Below are 13169 nucleotides of genomic sequence, written 5' to 3' on the forward strand. Positions count from 1 at the left end.
ACATAGTCAATTATGTTTCTTGGTGTTTTTAGAATATTTTTGACCTATTTATTGACCAAATTTATGTAGAATGCTGTAGATTTTTCTCAAAATATTATTTTGAAACCATGAATAATGATCAGCAATAAGGATTTTTCTTCTTTTTTTCACTGGTGGGGAGGACTGGAAAATTATAGAAGTGGAAAGCCTGAACAGTAAAAAAGCTGTAGCATATACAGATTGGCATATACTTTAACATTTTTATATGATTAAGGTCATAAAATTTACAAATACTAGCAATCTTGCAAAAATTGACCAAGAACTGGCTAAAAATCATATTATATTAAGAGCTTAGGAATAAGTTAGAAGAGGTTTCTGAAAATTCTGAGAGATCTTTAGATATAATCAAAAAGTTTTCTACATCAATGTCAAGAATTTTTATGTAATGCTACTGATATAGTTCCAAAGACGTTTGCTGATTTTATATGTGAGTATCCAGAATACAGAGAAAAAATGTTTAATCAATATAAAAAAACTCTGATTTACAGGGTAAAAAAACCAGAAAAAAAAATACCTTGATGAATTAGTGTAATTTGAATGATATTGTTTCAATATAAGAATTTTTACTTATAATATGTAGATGATTTATTAGTTATTTTCCCTTTTTTATCCTAGCCCCCCCTTCAATTTTGCGAATTCCTTCCTTGATGGGTCCACAGGACCTCTTTCCCTGAACAATTGAACATCGGTAGTAAAAAGTACTTCCCGAGCTTTCAGTTTCCTGGAAAACTGCAAGTAACCTGGTTCCAATTTATATGCTCCAGTATCTTTCATTTGTATGCTTATGGAGTTAGGAGGTGTTTCCAGTCTGTTCCTCATTGAGTGTCCTAACATATGAGGAATTGGAATAAAAAATCATGCAGAAACTTCAAGTGGACTTATGGTCATAAAAATAGTCAAGCAGTTGAAATTTATTTCAACTTATAATTGTAAGAAGGGACTTATATATTTTATTTTCTTTTTATTAAAAAAGGCACTTGCCTTAAGTTTCTTGTTATGTTCACTTTATATAACTTCCTTTATACCTTTGTCGGTAATTGTTTTAAATTTTAGTGTGTATAACCTCAAAGCGTGAATAAATATGGCATCTCCACTGCTGAAAGATAGACTAATATCTTTAGTCATAAAATGGCCAAATTTATGGGATCGAAATTCTCTAAGTTACTCTGAACCTTCCTGGAAAAAAGCAAAGGCATGGGAAGTGATTGCAACGGAATTGAATATGGAAGGACAAGCTGGCAAGTATTTTTTTCCGCCATATCATACCTGCCCACATGAATCCTGTTGCTCCCTGGACTTTGTCATAGGAGTAAGAGGGAATACTAGTCCTTAAGACCCTATCCCTCTCCTCATGGAAATGCTTTAACTGAATTTTAAAAGGATATCAAATAAATATTTGGTCCCCAAAATCTTTTATTATTTTATTTATTTATTAAGGCCAAATGCAGTAATTAATACAGATTATGAAGATTGATCCTTTGTGATCTATTTTTCCAACAACCTTTAGGGCTTTGCATTGTGACATTATTGCGGTAATAGTAGCAAATAGAATTTTGCCTGAGAATGTAAAGACAGACACAAACTAGTAAATACTTTTTGCTAAGCAGTGCTAGTTGGAGAAGGTCCTGCCAGAAATGTAATTATCTCTACTTTTAGATTGAAGTGGATAGAAAATGCTTTAAAGAGTATTTGAGGAATTTTTCCTGACAACCTAAAGTTATTAACATTGTATTTTAGACTGTTTTTTTTTTTAATTTTTAATAGAGTAGGGATGTTTCAAAAAAGCCCTGGGGAGCTGGGATTTTTCCTTTATGTTTGCGAGAGTGAGGCCTGGTAGCTGATGAGTGTCAGTAGCTTGGTCTGGGGTGATGTGATGTTGAGTGCACATTGAAAAGACTTGTAATTTATACCAATTCTGTTCAAAGGGGTTTTTCTAACGCAGCATATACTTCATAAGGTGTTAGTGTTATAACTTGGGCATACAATAGCATGATAGATACAAAGTTATTGAGATTATGTCAAAGTCTAAACTGTTTTGGACACCCAATGGACTTTCAAAAAGAAAAAAAGACAAAAAGGTTTTCTTTTAAGAGAATTGGTTTATTTCATTTTCAAAATAAAATAAGCCCTATTTGCATTAAAGGTATATTCCAAAATAATTAGTCTAATGAGTCTAATTTGGATACTGAATGTATTTTCGAAAAGAAAAAAAAAGACAGAAAATGTTTCGTTTCAACAGAATAAGTATATATCATTTCCAAAATAAAATATGTCTACATCTATATGCTATGTTTTCCACCCTAAGCTTGTTTTCAAACATCTCTGTGTCTTGCAATAGTCCACCCCAATTACAAAAAAACTTGTAAAATACTTTATGGAAACCAACAATAAAACCATGTAAATGCATGCTGATAAGATATAACAGCAACTTTGAATCAAGTGGGTTGCATGGTTGGGTGGGAAAAGCAGCCGTGTCCTCCAAGTAAATTCTGGTTAGTATTCTTGACCACTAACAAAGGCACCCTAGTTGATGGAGCATGACAGTGTTTTTTTTTTTTTTTTTTTTTTTAGTAGTAACAATAATTTATTTTGAAAAATTAGAAACAAAATCAATTGGTAGCACACCAAAAGTGTTCCCTGCAAGGTTGTGCTACTAACAAAAATAAAAATAGCGACAACTATATGGTATAAGGAGTTGGAGGGTGAAACTGCATTCCAAAAAATAACTTACATGAATATTTCACACACAATAAAATTGCATAGTATCATCATCCCAAAGCAAAAATATTTATGAATTTAATAATAAATGCAAACAATTCAGAGCAAAATTTTGCCAATACATTATTATTAGTTTTAATATTGTACAACCTCAATCTATTTCGAAGGTATACTTACCAAGCAACCCCAAACGTAGCTCAGATTTAAATTGACTAATGCGTAATAATCGCAAGGTATAGGACAAGTGTCCTATCCCATAGTGTTGTTCATGGCATGTTGCACAGTTCCCCCAAAAAAGGATTAGCTGACGTCTGGTGAGGAAACTGTAGCTTTATTGGGAGAATTCTGCAATTTGACACTTTGGCTAGTGCTTCCTTAGCAATTTTGTAGTATGTCCTCTTTGACAATGTAATTGATCCATGTGTAAGAGATTTGACATTCTTGTTTCTTTTTGCAGTAATAATCATGATTAGGATTGGCATTAAGATAAGTTTTCCTCTAGTCTTGCAGCATAGTTGCAGCCTAAAATTATCTTTTAAATAGATTGGGTGAACAAGTTGTGGAAACACATGAGAGATCATTATGTGAGGAAGAAGAAGATAGCAAGCTCTGGGAGTAGAAGCAAAGCCAATGGATGTGGTTGTGTTATTTGCAGAAGACTTAAGTTTTTGGATGAATACATTGTTCACAGGAGGTATACTGATTTTATAGATATTTAGTCTTGGATAGTTCTTACATGATGACTATTCAAATAAAATTTGATTTGTTGCTAATGTGTGATTTCTTTACTTACTATACTGCTGTAAGATAATGGTCAAGAATATACAAAACAAAATGCTCCAGATTTTTTTCTTCAATTTTTGTAATAAAATGTTTGGTGTTGAACTTTGTTGCCCTAAACTGTACCCAATGGCGTTAATTCATAAAAAAAATTGGAAGGGGGGGGGGGGGCTGAAAAAGGTATTAGATTGAAATTCAGAGGCCGAATTTTGTAGCTTTTCAGTGAAAATACCAAAACGGGCGTTTTCATCGAAAAAAGCCAAATATAGGGAGAGGAGGGGCTTGATTATATGCATGTAAATTTGCCTACAGTTTTAATAACTAATATTGCATGCTTTTTTCAAGAATGCAATTAGAGAACAAAAATGCTGAGTTTTTTATTTTGATTAAAATGTAGCCGTTTTATTGTAAGAAGGGACAATTAAAAAGGAATAGGGTTATCCTTTAAGAAGGGATAGTTGGCCGTCTCGAGCTCTTGGTAGAATAAACAAAGTTTTGATAGAAGATAGCCTATTATATACAATGACAATGGCTGATTAAGGTTTCTATGGCCATGCCAGCTCATATTAGAACCGAAATTTACGAAGTTATATATATATATATATATATATATATATATATATATATATATATATATATATATATATATATATATATATAATTTATACGATTCTTCAAAATCCTATGATTTAGTAACATATAAAATGATTTAGCACTTATTTAATGTAAATTTTCTTTCTATTGCTTTTTTCTTCTTTTTACCATTGCTTTCCTTTTGTATATTTTTTGGCGAATTTTGTTTTTAAACAGTACCCTCGTATCCTGTTGTAGTCCTCGGAGTGATGTTATTATTATTGCTTATAGCAAGTTTTTTTTTACTTCCCTGTTAAGCAATTTTTTTTCATAAAATGATCTCTAGATGTGTATTTTCTTTAGCATTTTTTTTTGCTCTACACCCTTTTTGCCAGTTTTTAGTTTCTTCTAAAGAGGAACGAAATGTTTTCTTTTGCTTTGTAACTTACTTGTCAATGGGGACTTAAAAGTGTCATTTTCGTGATGTTTCTTGTTTTCGTTATTGTTATTAATACTACTACTAACAACTCACTGCAGGACCAAGTCACCTGAGGCCAACACAGCTGCGTACGCTCCTCCATTCCAATCTATTCATAGCCTCCCTCTTTATGTACTCTCAAGAAGTCCAAATTTCCATTAAGTCCTTCCTTACGACCTCCTTCCACTCCATTGGGGGATCTGCAATCTGCCACCTTCATCGACAGAACGTGTCCATCTTCAGGTGTCTCTTATTATATCCCTAAAAAACGCAGTGGTGCTGAATGCCTGTAGAGCCACAACTTTTAATTTAACAAAGTAAATTTTTATTTTTAATGACTTAAAAGAGAATGATGGAAAGAATTAACAGTAGTTAATGATTATTTTCATTGCCTTACATACTTTAGTGTTCTAGTTGCCTCAGGTACTACGTTTTGTGTGATCACGGTCTGCAATTACTGATCTCTAAGCTTTGAATTTGAATTATTCCAAAAAAAAGAAGAAATAACATTATCACTACTTCAGCACTTGTGTTTTGTGACTGCTTCTATTTCAAAGCATTGTCTATCGTGCCTTCTTCATTAAAACAATGCATTTGCATTTGACTCACAGTGAAAGTGGCTCTACGCCAGGACTATAGACCTATTTTCCTTTCCTCTCAAGGCTTGTTTGTTTTCTCTCTGCTCCCAGAACTGTAGTTGTTTCTAAAAGTCAGAATGAAAAAAAAAAAATTGTAAGAAGTTTCGGTACTTATGCATTATGTGGGCCTGTCACGAAATAGACAATGGAAACCAGTCACGAAATAGACCAAGACGCGTGATGAAAAACAGGTTTACGCTGCCTTGTGGGATATAAACAAAGGGTTTCTCACTCTGGGAAACAATGGAAAACCCGTCATACAAAAAAGGAAAAGACGGAGCAATAAGTGAAAAAAAAAGAAATACACATAAACTTAGCAGTTATATATGTAGTTTTTAGTGGCGAACGCTGGAGCTAAGATCTAAATTAGCTCTTAGAACAAATTACAAAACGAGAAAGAAAAACTCAATTATACACTGCTCTGCAGGTACGCGACATGTTTCTTTTTTTAGGCTCCTAAATATTGGACAAACGTAGAGGATATTAACATAATTGCATGAAGCCGCAAATGGTAAAAAAAAAAATTACACAAATAATTCCCAGTGAATGAAAAATATACTGTAGATAATCGTATCAACTACTGTAAATATGGCAGGAAACGGTAAAGCAATTAAACGACGCTTTCGCCCGCTGGTCTTGAACACAGATCACTCTCAACAAAATGATTCATTTACTCTAACATATATAGATATCAGTAACAAGGAAATTATTCAATCACGGATCCTTTTACATCTTTACTTAAAGCAATATGCTTAAAAGAACCGATAATAAAAAAAACAATTAAATTATTAGTAATATACGCAATATATTATCGAAGAAAAATTGACACCAAAATTGAGAATAACCAGCGTCACTTAAATTGGACTCATACGAAAAGAGGGTAAATCATCAATCAGTTTAAAAAATTGCAACAATTACACTAAGCGTGAAAACCAATACTTAAAAAAAAAAAAAAAACACACAACAAATATATCTTAACTACTGGGCCAGTAATAACTACCAGGGATGGTTCAACTTCATTAAACGGGAATTATAACCCCGAATTTGCTTTTCCACAGCTATAATGGGGTCAGCAAAGCTGAATTTTCTAATTAGATAAGAGTTGCGGGTCCAAGAGGGAAAACGTAAAAGATATTTTCCAAACCAGAAGAAAACTGAATGAATTTTTGACTTGTCAGAATTTGTGAGCATTTTCCAAAACGGCGATATGTACAGATAATGTGGTGGAGCAACAGAGTTAAAAAGTTTCGAAAGAAGAGGGCGGTTGAAGCGTAACTTATTAGTTACAAAAGAAGAAAATGATAATCCCACTCTGCGTTCAATTTAAGCAATGAATGGTTGTCGTGGGTGCATTATTGACGAACCAATGGGAAGACAAACGTAAGTAAAATGATCCACTGGCTCAACCCTAATATCTCCAAAACGAATATCCCCATGTGACACTTGCCTCTAGTTAAAGAATGCAACCTCGAACTTTTTCAGCATTGAACTGAAGACCAAGTTTTGCATACTCAGATTCTAGCGTTGCGAAAATCTCGCTTATGCGCTGGATAGTGGGGCTCAAATTCAGAATGTCGTCTGCATAACATACGAGAGATAAATCAAGACCGGTAAAGATGTGGGAACAGCTGACTTTGAATCAAGAACTCCATTATTGAAGAGTGAAGGGAAAGAAACAGCACCTTCACGGGTACCTTTTTCAACATTAACAAAAATATTATGGGTTCGTGCGTAGACTTGAGAGCCGTCAACTTTAGCTAATGGGTGAAGTATTAGGTGAACTTTAAGACGATAATACATGTCTTGAAGGGCTCTGATATATGAAGGGCTCACTCCACGTTTTGCTGCATGGAGTAGCATAGCGGGGTGAATGAGAGAATTGAACGCTTTACAAACGTCATGCCCGGCAAACACGAGAGTTTCACCTGATGCATCAGCATCGATCAATGCGTTCGCGACAACCGACAAAGCGTGGGCACAACCGAGACGTGGCTGGAATCCAAATGGGTAAGATGGAACATAGCATTTCGCGTTCAGATGGTCAATGAACAGAAGTTCGAAAAGCCTATAGAAGGTAGTAGCCACCGTTATAGGGCGGAAAGACGAGCACTGGGTGGCAAGTTTACCTTTCTTTTGGAATTGGAGTGAGATCTCCGATTGAGAAACAAGAAGGTACAACTCCTTGGGTAATAATCATCTGCATCAAAAGAGCAATATGATTTACCAGCAGCTCGCTTCCATGCAGAATGTGAAGAGCGCTCATTTTATCGATGCCAGAAGATTTCTTACGCTTTAGGCGTTGGATTGCTCGCAGTACTGAAACAAGCGAAACAACAAAATTGTCGGTTGGACAACTAGATAGAAATTTATTAAGCTTATCATCATATTCGGACTGTAGGGCGGTATCTGGTGGGGAGAATTCAGCAGAGAAGTATGAATTCTATTCGGAATCAGGATTAACTTGAGCAGATAGGCGGGCGCTAGGAAGATCTCTTGACACATTTCTCCAGAAGGAAGGTTGGGACAGAGAAGCTTGCTGGGACGTCTCTTCAGCTTTATGGTGCATGTGAATAGATATTTTTCTTGCAAACTTTCTTTTGGTAGAAAGACGAATGTCAGAAACCCAGCCAGAGCGAGGACGGTCACACTGGAGCCACAAATGGTACCAAAATTTGGATTTTCACCAAGCTTCAACTAGGCTCAGGATTACTAGACCAATGCTTTGTGACATCCCGACGTATACGTTTAAGAGGTATAGCGGCTTTTTCTGCGCATCGCCGAGCATGGAAAATTTGTGCAAGATAGATATCTAGCAACACCCGTATTTCATTTGCATCAACTTGGGGATTTTTCATGACTGGCTTGCACGGAACATGAATTTTATGTAGGACAGAATTAGTAACTGCAGCAAAAAATCCTCTTGGATGTTTTCCCAATCCCTGTAAAATTGGGCATGGGGCTGATGTGGTTGTGTGGTGGGAGTAGACTGAGCAGAGGGACAATAAATAGATGCAGATATTGGAAGGCGGTCTGATAGTTGGAAATCATTAACGACGTGAACAGGTGACACTTGGAAGTTTATAGAAGAAACTGCATGGTCGAGGTTCGACTCGTGACTTGAATGATGTGTGTAAGTGTAATCGAGATCCTTCGGCAATATCCTAAGCCAATCGTCAAAAATACCAAACAAAATAGAAGTACGCAATAATGAGGCGTCAGTTAAATTACAGTTAAAATCTCCTATAATAATTCAACACTTACCTAACAGGCGAATCTTTGAAAGGCAAGATCCTAGTTTCTACACACGCAGAAGCAAATAAAAATTCCGATCGGTCATTGCGGTAATCTTTCTGGAGATAGACGTTTACAATATCATACTCTTTTACACGGACAGCAAGAAAAAAAATCGCATGAATCAAAAATACTCGACCGGCACGAGGTACAAACAAGCATCGCAATACCACCCGAGGGATGGCCACTGGAAGCGGATCGTTTAGTGGGCACCTAATAGCTAGTAAAATTATTGTCAATTTTCAGAAGGCCTAAACTATGACTCGTCAAAAAATGTTCTTGCAGGGACAATACATCACAATTCGAAAGCAAACCTTTTATCACAGGAATTTTGACTAAAAGTCCACCATTAATATTCAATGAAAGTACAGCTTGCGCAGTAGTAGACACATGCATATCATACCGCGGGCTTTGCTAGTTGACTGTTGTTATTGGGATACTTTACACTGTAACAAATATGGCCGGCAACTTTCCATTCTAGACAGAACCTTTTTTCCGAGTACGGAGAGGCACTGTTAGAGGTGTGACCGCATGATCCACATCGAGACCAGAGGGCCTGATTAAAGCACTGTGAGGCCAGATACCCAGTCTTATGACACGAGAAACAACGCTTTGGGAGATATACAAATGCTTGTGAAGAGAGCTTTTCGTAGCCAACTTTCACAGACACTTTCAAGAACTGATCCAGGTTTTGTTTCGACTCAAAGTAGACCTTGAACACTCGGGACTTTCCGCACTGTGAAACTTTCACGCAGTTTGGTACAAGAGATTTTACTTGATTCTCATCGTATTCGATCGGTACGCCTTTCAGGATCCCTATAAACAGTGGGGATTTCACCCTCACCGTGATACCTGAGGTACTGTTTTTAGCATTCTCGGTAATTTTATTCGGTGCACGCTTTGACTTAACAACAAGTTTCCATTCCGAAGCCGATTTTTTAAGTTCAATTATTTCACCTGAGGCCTCAGGGCAAAGTTTATCGACGAAGTCCTTACAAGCATTAGGTGAGGTCAGGTTTGCAGGACAATTTTTTAGCACAACGGCGAACGTAGGAGCTGGGGCAGGGTTAATTGTTATGTTGGTATCAATTCTATCTGGCTAAACAGGCCTGAATGCGTTGCATTCTCTAAAAAGACATAAGTTACTCGAGAGAGTTCATTAGATTTCGAAATTAAAGAAGTCGAGACTCCCTCCCCGATTGTTGGGGTTTCAGAAGGTGAGAATATAACAAAAGTGGGACAACTTTGGTGACAAAGTTCAGTAACGGATTTAAAATGATCTTCCTATTTTGATCGGTCATTGCGCGATCTAATTATCATAGCCAGGGACCGTCGAGTATTCCAATCAAAATATATATGTAGTAGGTCAATGTAATATGTTGGTCAAATAATATAATCCAAGTTCAAGGTGAACTATTTTCTAGTCCAAATCCGATTATGAAATTAATTCAATAAAAACAATAGGGAATCACAAATGTATTACTGTATTAACAGTTTTACTGTATGAATGAGATTATATCCAAAAAGAGGTGTTTGCAGTATGAACTCTCAATATAGACTGAGTCCCCTCTGAAGTTTATGCGAGCACCATTCCATATGAAGTGCATCCAAACAAGCACGTTTATGAAAATTCATAAGGTTTTGCATGCTTTATATAAGGTTTCTGCATGTATGGTATGGTTTGCCCCCCCCCCCCCTAATGTGCAAATATATAGCCCAAAGTTGTTGCTAAACTATTATATATTCATCCTATTTTATTTTATTTCATTAGCATTAACCAAAATTGACTTTTTAGAGAGGCCCGCATAATGCATAAGTACCGAAGTTTCCTTACCTAAAGAAAAACTCTGAAGAATAAAACTGTTAAACAAGAGTAGAATTGGCGATACAATATCTGCATCTGTGATTGCAGACCACATATTAAAAGTATAAATCTATAGCCAAACGTATTTTTAGACGAGTAATGAATTACCAAAGGTGACAATCTAGTCTCACCCCATATTGATTCACACCAAAACAACTTTTTGGGAGTGGAATATTGTAAAGGAACCTCTTGCTATCATCACGGTTGCAGCAGTAAGTGCAACGTAGTAAAGAATGTAAAGAAACTTCATGCTATCACAGTTGCACTAAGGATGTCGTAAAGGAACTTCATACTTGTGAAGTATGGAAAGTTGAGCGACACTGTTTTGACTCTAACTTTGTGTAGTCTGAGATCGAACGAGGTTTCATTCTGGTTGGTTTATTACCAATAGTTTTGCTGCTATGTCTGAAAGGTTTTTTATTGCAAATGTGCGTATCAGACTTGTTGGACAGAAATATATTGGGTTTCCTTGAAATCGTTATGGTTTTGCAACACAAATCTCTAAGAAACTTTTGAGAAAGGTATGTCAAGACTCTAAGAAAGTAAAAATTTCGATATAAAAGTCGTTGGGCATCGTGAAACAGTAGAAATTGTGGGAACGTTTCTAGAAATTAGAGTTTTTAAGAATCTATGGAAAATCGATACCCTAAACTTTTTTTTAATTTAGTGAACTTATTTGCAGCATAGCCTATATTTGTAGCTAAAATAGAGGATTGAAAAATAACACATAACCGTAAGAATAGTGTATTATATTGAAGTATTTTGTGCCAATGTTCGTTCATGTCGTTGCCTCCCTATTTCCTAACTGTTTATTTTTGGTTAAAACGCAGAATCAAGATAATCTTTATGTTTCACCTTTTAAATCAGTTCTTATACCATAGCTAGAGTTTCTCTAATGTCTTTATATTTTTAGCCGTTGTTTCACGCTTTGTTTAGAAACTTATTGTTTTTTTTCTTTTAAAACATACAAAAACATATAGTGATGCTTTGTTTATTTTTTCTTTCCTGCTTCATGCTTTTCTTTATAATAAACGGAATTATGTTTAATTACAATTATAAACTTAAACAATACAGATTTTTTCTGTATAAGCTTCAAACATGAGCATTCTACAGAGTCCCTTTTCTAAACAATAAAGCAGTAAATTTTTTAGATGAAAAAGGGCCAAGCGGCGTTGAAGTATGAATCTGGATGACGTGTCTGATTGAATACGAAATTTTTTGTTCCACATGGAAACTGAATAAAAAACGAAATATTTTCCTTTTAATAGTTTGTGAATCACGGTGCAAGTATTACTTAGTGTAGCATAGATGCGAACCTTTTACTTATTTGAAATAAAATTTTACCAGAAGGACAAGCTTATCTTAAACTCTGATTATTTATCCGGTAACGTGAAATCCAGCTGCTGAAGCAAGATCCGACTCCGGTCATAAGTGCTTTTTCTTTTTCAGAAAACGAAACAGTTCTGCTGCAGAAATGGAAAACGATAATGGTGATTTTTCTGTATCGAGTTCAGGAAGCCCTATGGTAGAGTCAAGTGGTTTCAATGAAACCTCTGTGTATATTTCTGAGAATAAATTTAAGCCATCATTCAGTGCTTCTTTTGATTTTGAGGGTAAACCTTTCCTTGAGATCAAAGGGGACTTTAGAGCAAACACAAGAGCAATGCGTGGAATTCTTCACAACGTGCTAGTGTATTTGCAGAAGAAAGATAACCACACTGATTTGAAATTTAATATTTTTGAGTCAAATGACTGGGATGATTTCGAGTCCATGTGTTTGACGCCCCTACTCCAGCCATTCTATAAGAGGGATGTACCCCATTCCAATGATATGTCCTCAGAGCCATTCGTAGATGATTATATTAACGTCTTGTGTAAGACTGATCCAGATGATCCTTTAACATTTGGAGACGTGAAGATTGATGACACCGGTTCCTGTTTTGAACCCACTATTTTGCTGGACGAAAGTTCGCAAGCAGAGGTCAGATCCACAATGAATGGTTTGTCTGACGTTTTTAGCAAGAGCACATTTGAACCAGATCCGCAGTCCAACTCAGATGTGATGGATGATGACGATGAGGGTAGTGATGATGATTTTGAGGAATACTTTCGTCAGGCTAATGAAAAAGACCAGCTGAAACGACTGCGTAGAAGAGCCAAGGATAAAGCTAGAATGGAACTGATGAAAACGCAGCGGCGGCCTCCACCATCTCTTCCCGATAGTCTTCTTCAAAAGCGGATTGAGAATGTGAAGATTCTATTGCCGTCCTGGGATGATAAAAATGAGGAGTTTGACCGACTGAAAGGTCTGTTCTTGAGAAATAAACTTGCGGACATCTTTGACGCGGTCAAGAATCTGTTGGAAAATCCTATGTGTCTGTATCGTTGTTTGAGCTGTGAGATAGGAATTGAGGGGAAAGACAACTATTTAGATCATATTCGGCAGTGCAAGCCAGGTCCAGATGTATATTATTGTATGTTCTGTGAGCAAATCAGAACTGAAGAAGAATTTTATGGTCATGTAAGGTGCCACTTTTATGATGATACGTAAGTTTTTTTTTGTTTTTTCTGTTTGAAACGTCTTTTTGGAGCATAGCAATCATTTATCCTGAAAAAGGTCACAAAATTTGAAAACGAAATTCATTTTAATTTGTCTTTTGTTTCTACATCCGTTACCGTATAGGAGAGGCTCAACCCTAAGTATCTCAAATTATTTCTTAAAATTACTACCTACTCTAGCCTGTCATTGACCTGAAGGAAAAAAGTCTATTGACAATTTTAAAAAATT

The 13169-nt window shown here is 35.8% G+C and overlaps 1 protein-coding gene across 1 annotated transcript in view; it reads left to right on the top strand.

Moving 5' to 3' along the window:
• Positions 1-13169, top strand: part of LOC148954049 (uncharacterized) — a 101522-nt gene that overhangs the window by 31074 nt on the left and 57279 nt on the right. Inside the window, exons 2-4 of the mRNA XM_089085768.1 lie at positions 1093-1277; positions 3301-3451; positions 11831-12928. Of these exons, the coding sequence (XP_088941894.1) occupies positions 1121-1277; positions 3301-3451; positions 11831-12928 (1406 nt within the window). The 5' untranslated portion in view covers positions 1093-1120. The remainder of the gene's footprint in view (positions 1-1092; positions 1278-3300; positions 3452-11830; positions 12929-13169) is intronic.

The sequence above is a fragment of the Artemia sp. Qi Xiang Cuo genome, chromosome 3 (assembly GCF_049724085.1).
Source record: "Artemia sp. Qi Xiang Cuo chromosome 3, ASM4972408v1, whole genome shotgun sequence".
NCBI lineage: Eukaryota > Metazoa > Arthropoda > Branchiopoda > Anostraca > Artemiidae > Artemia > Artemia sp. Qi Xiang Cuo.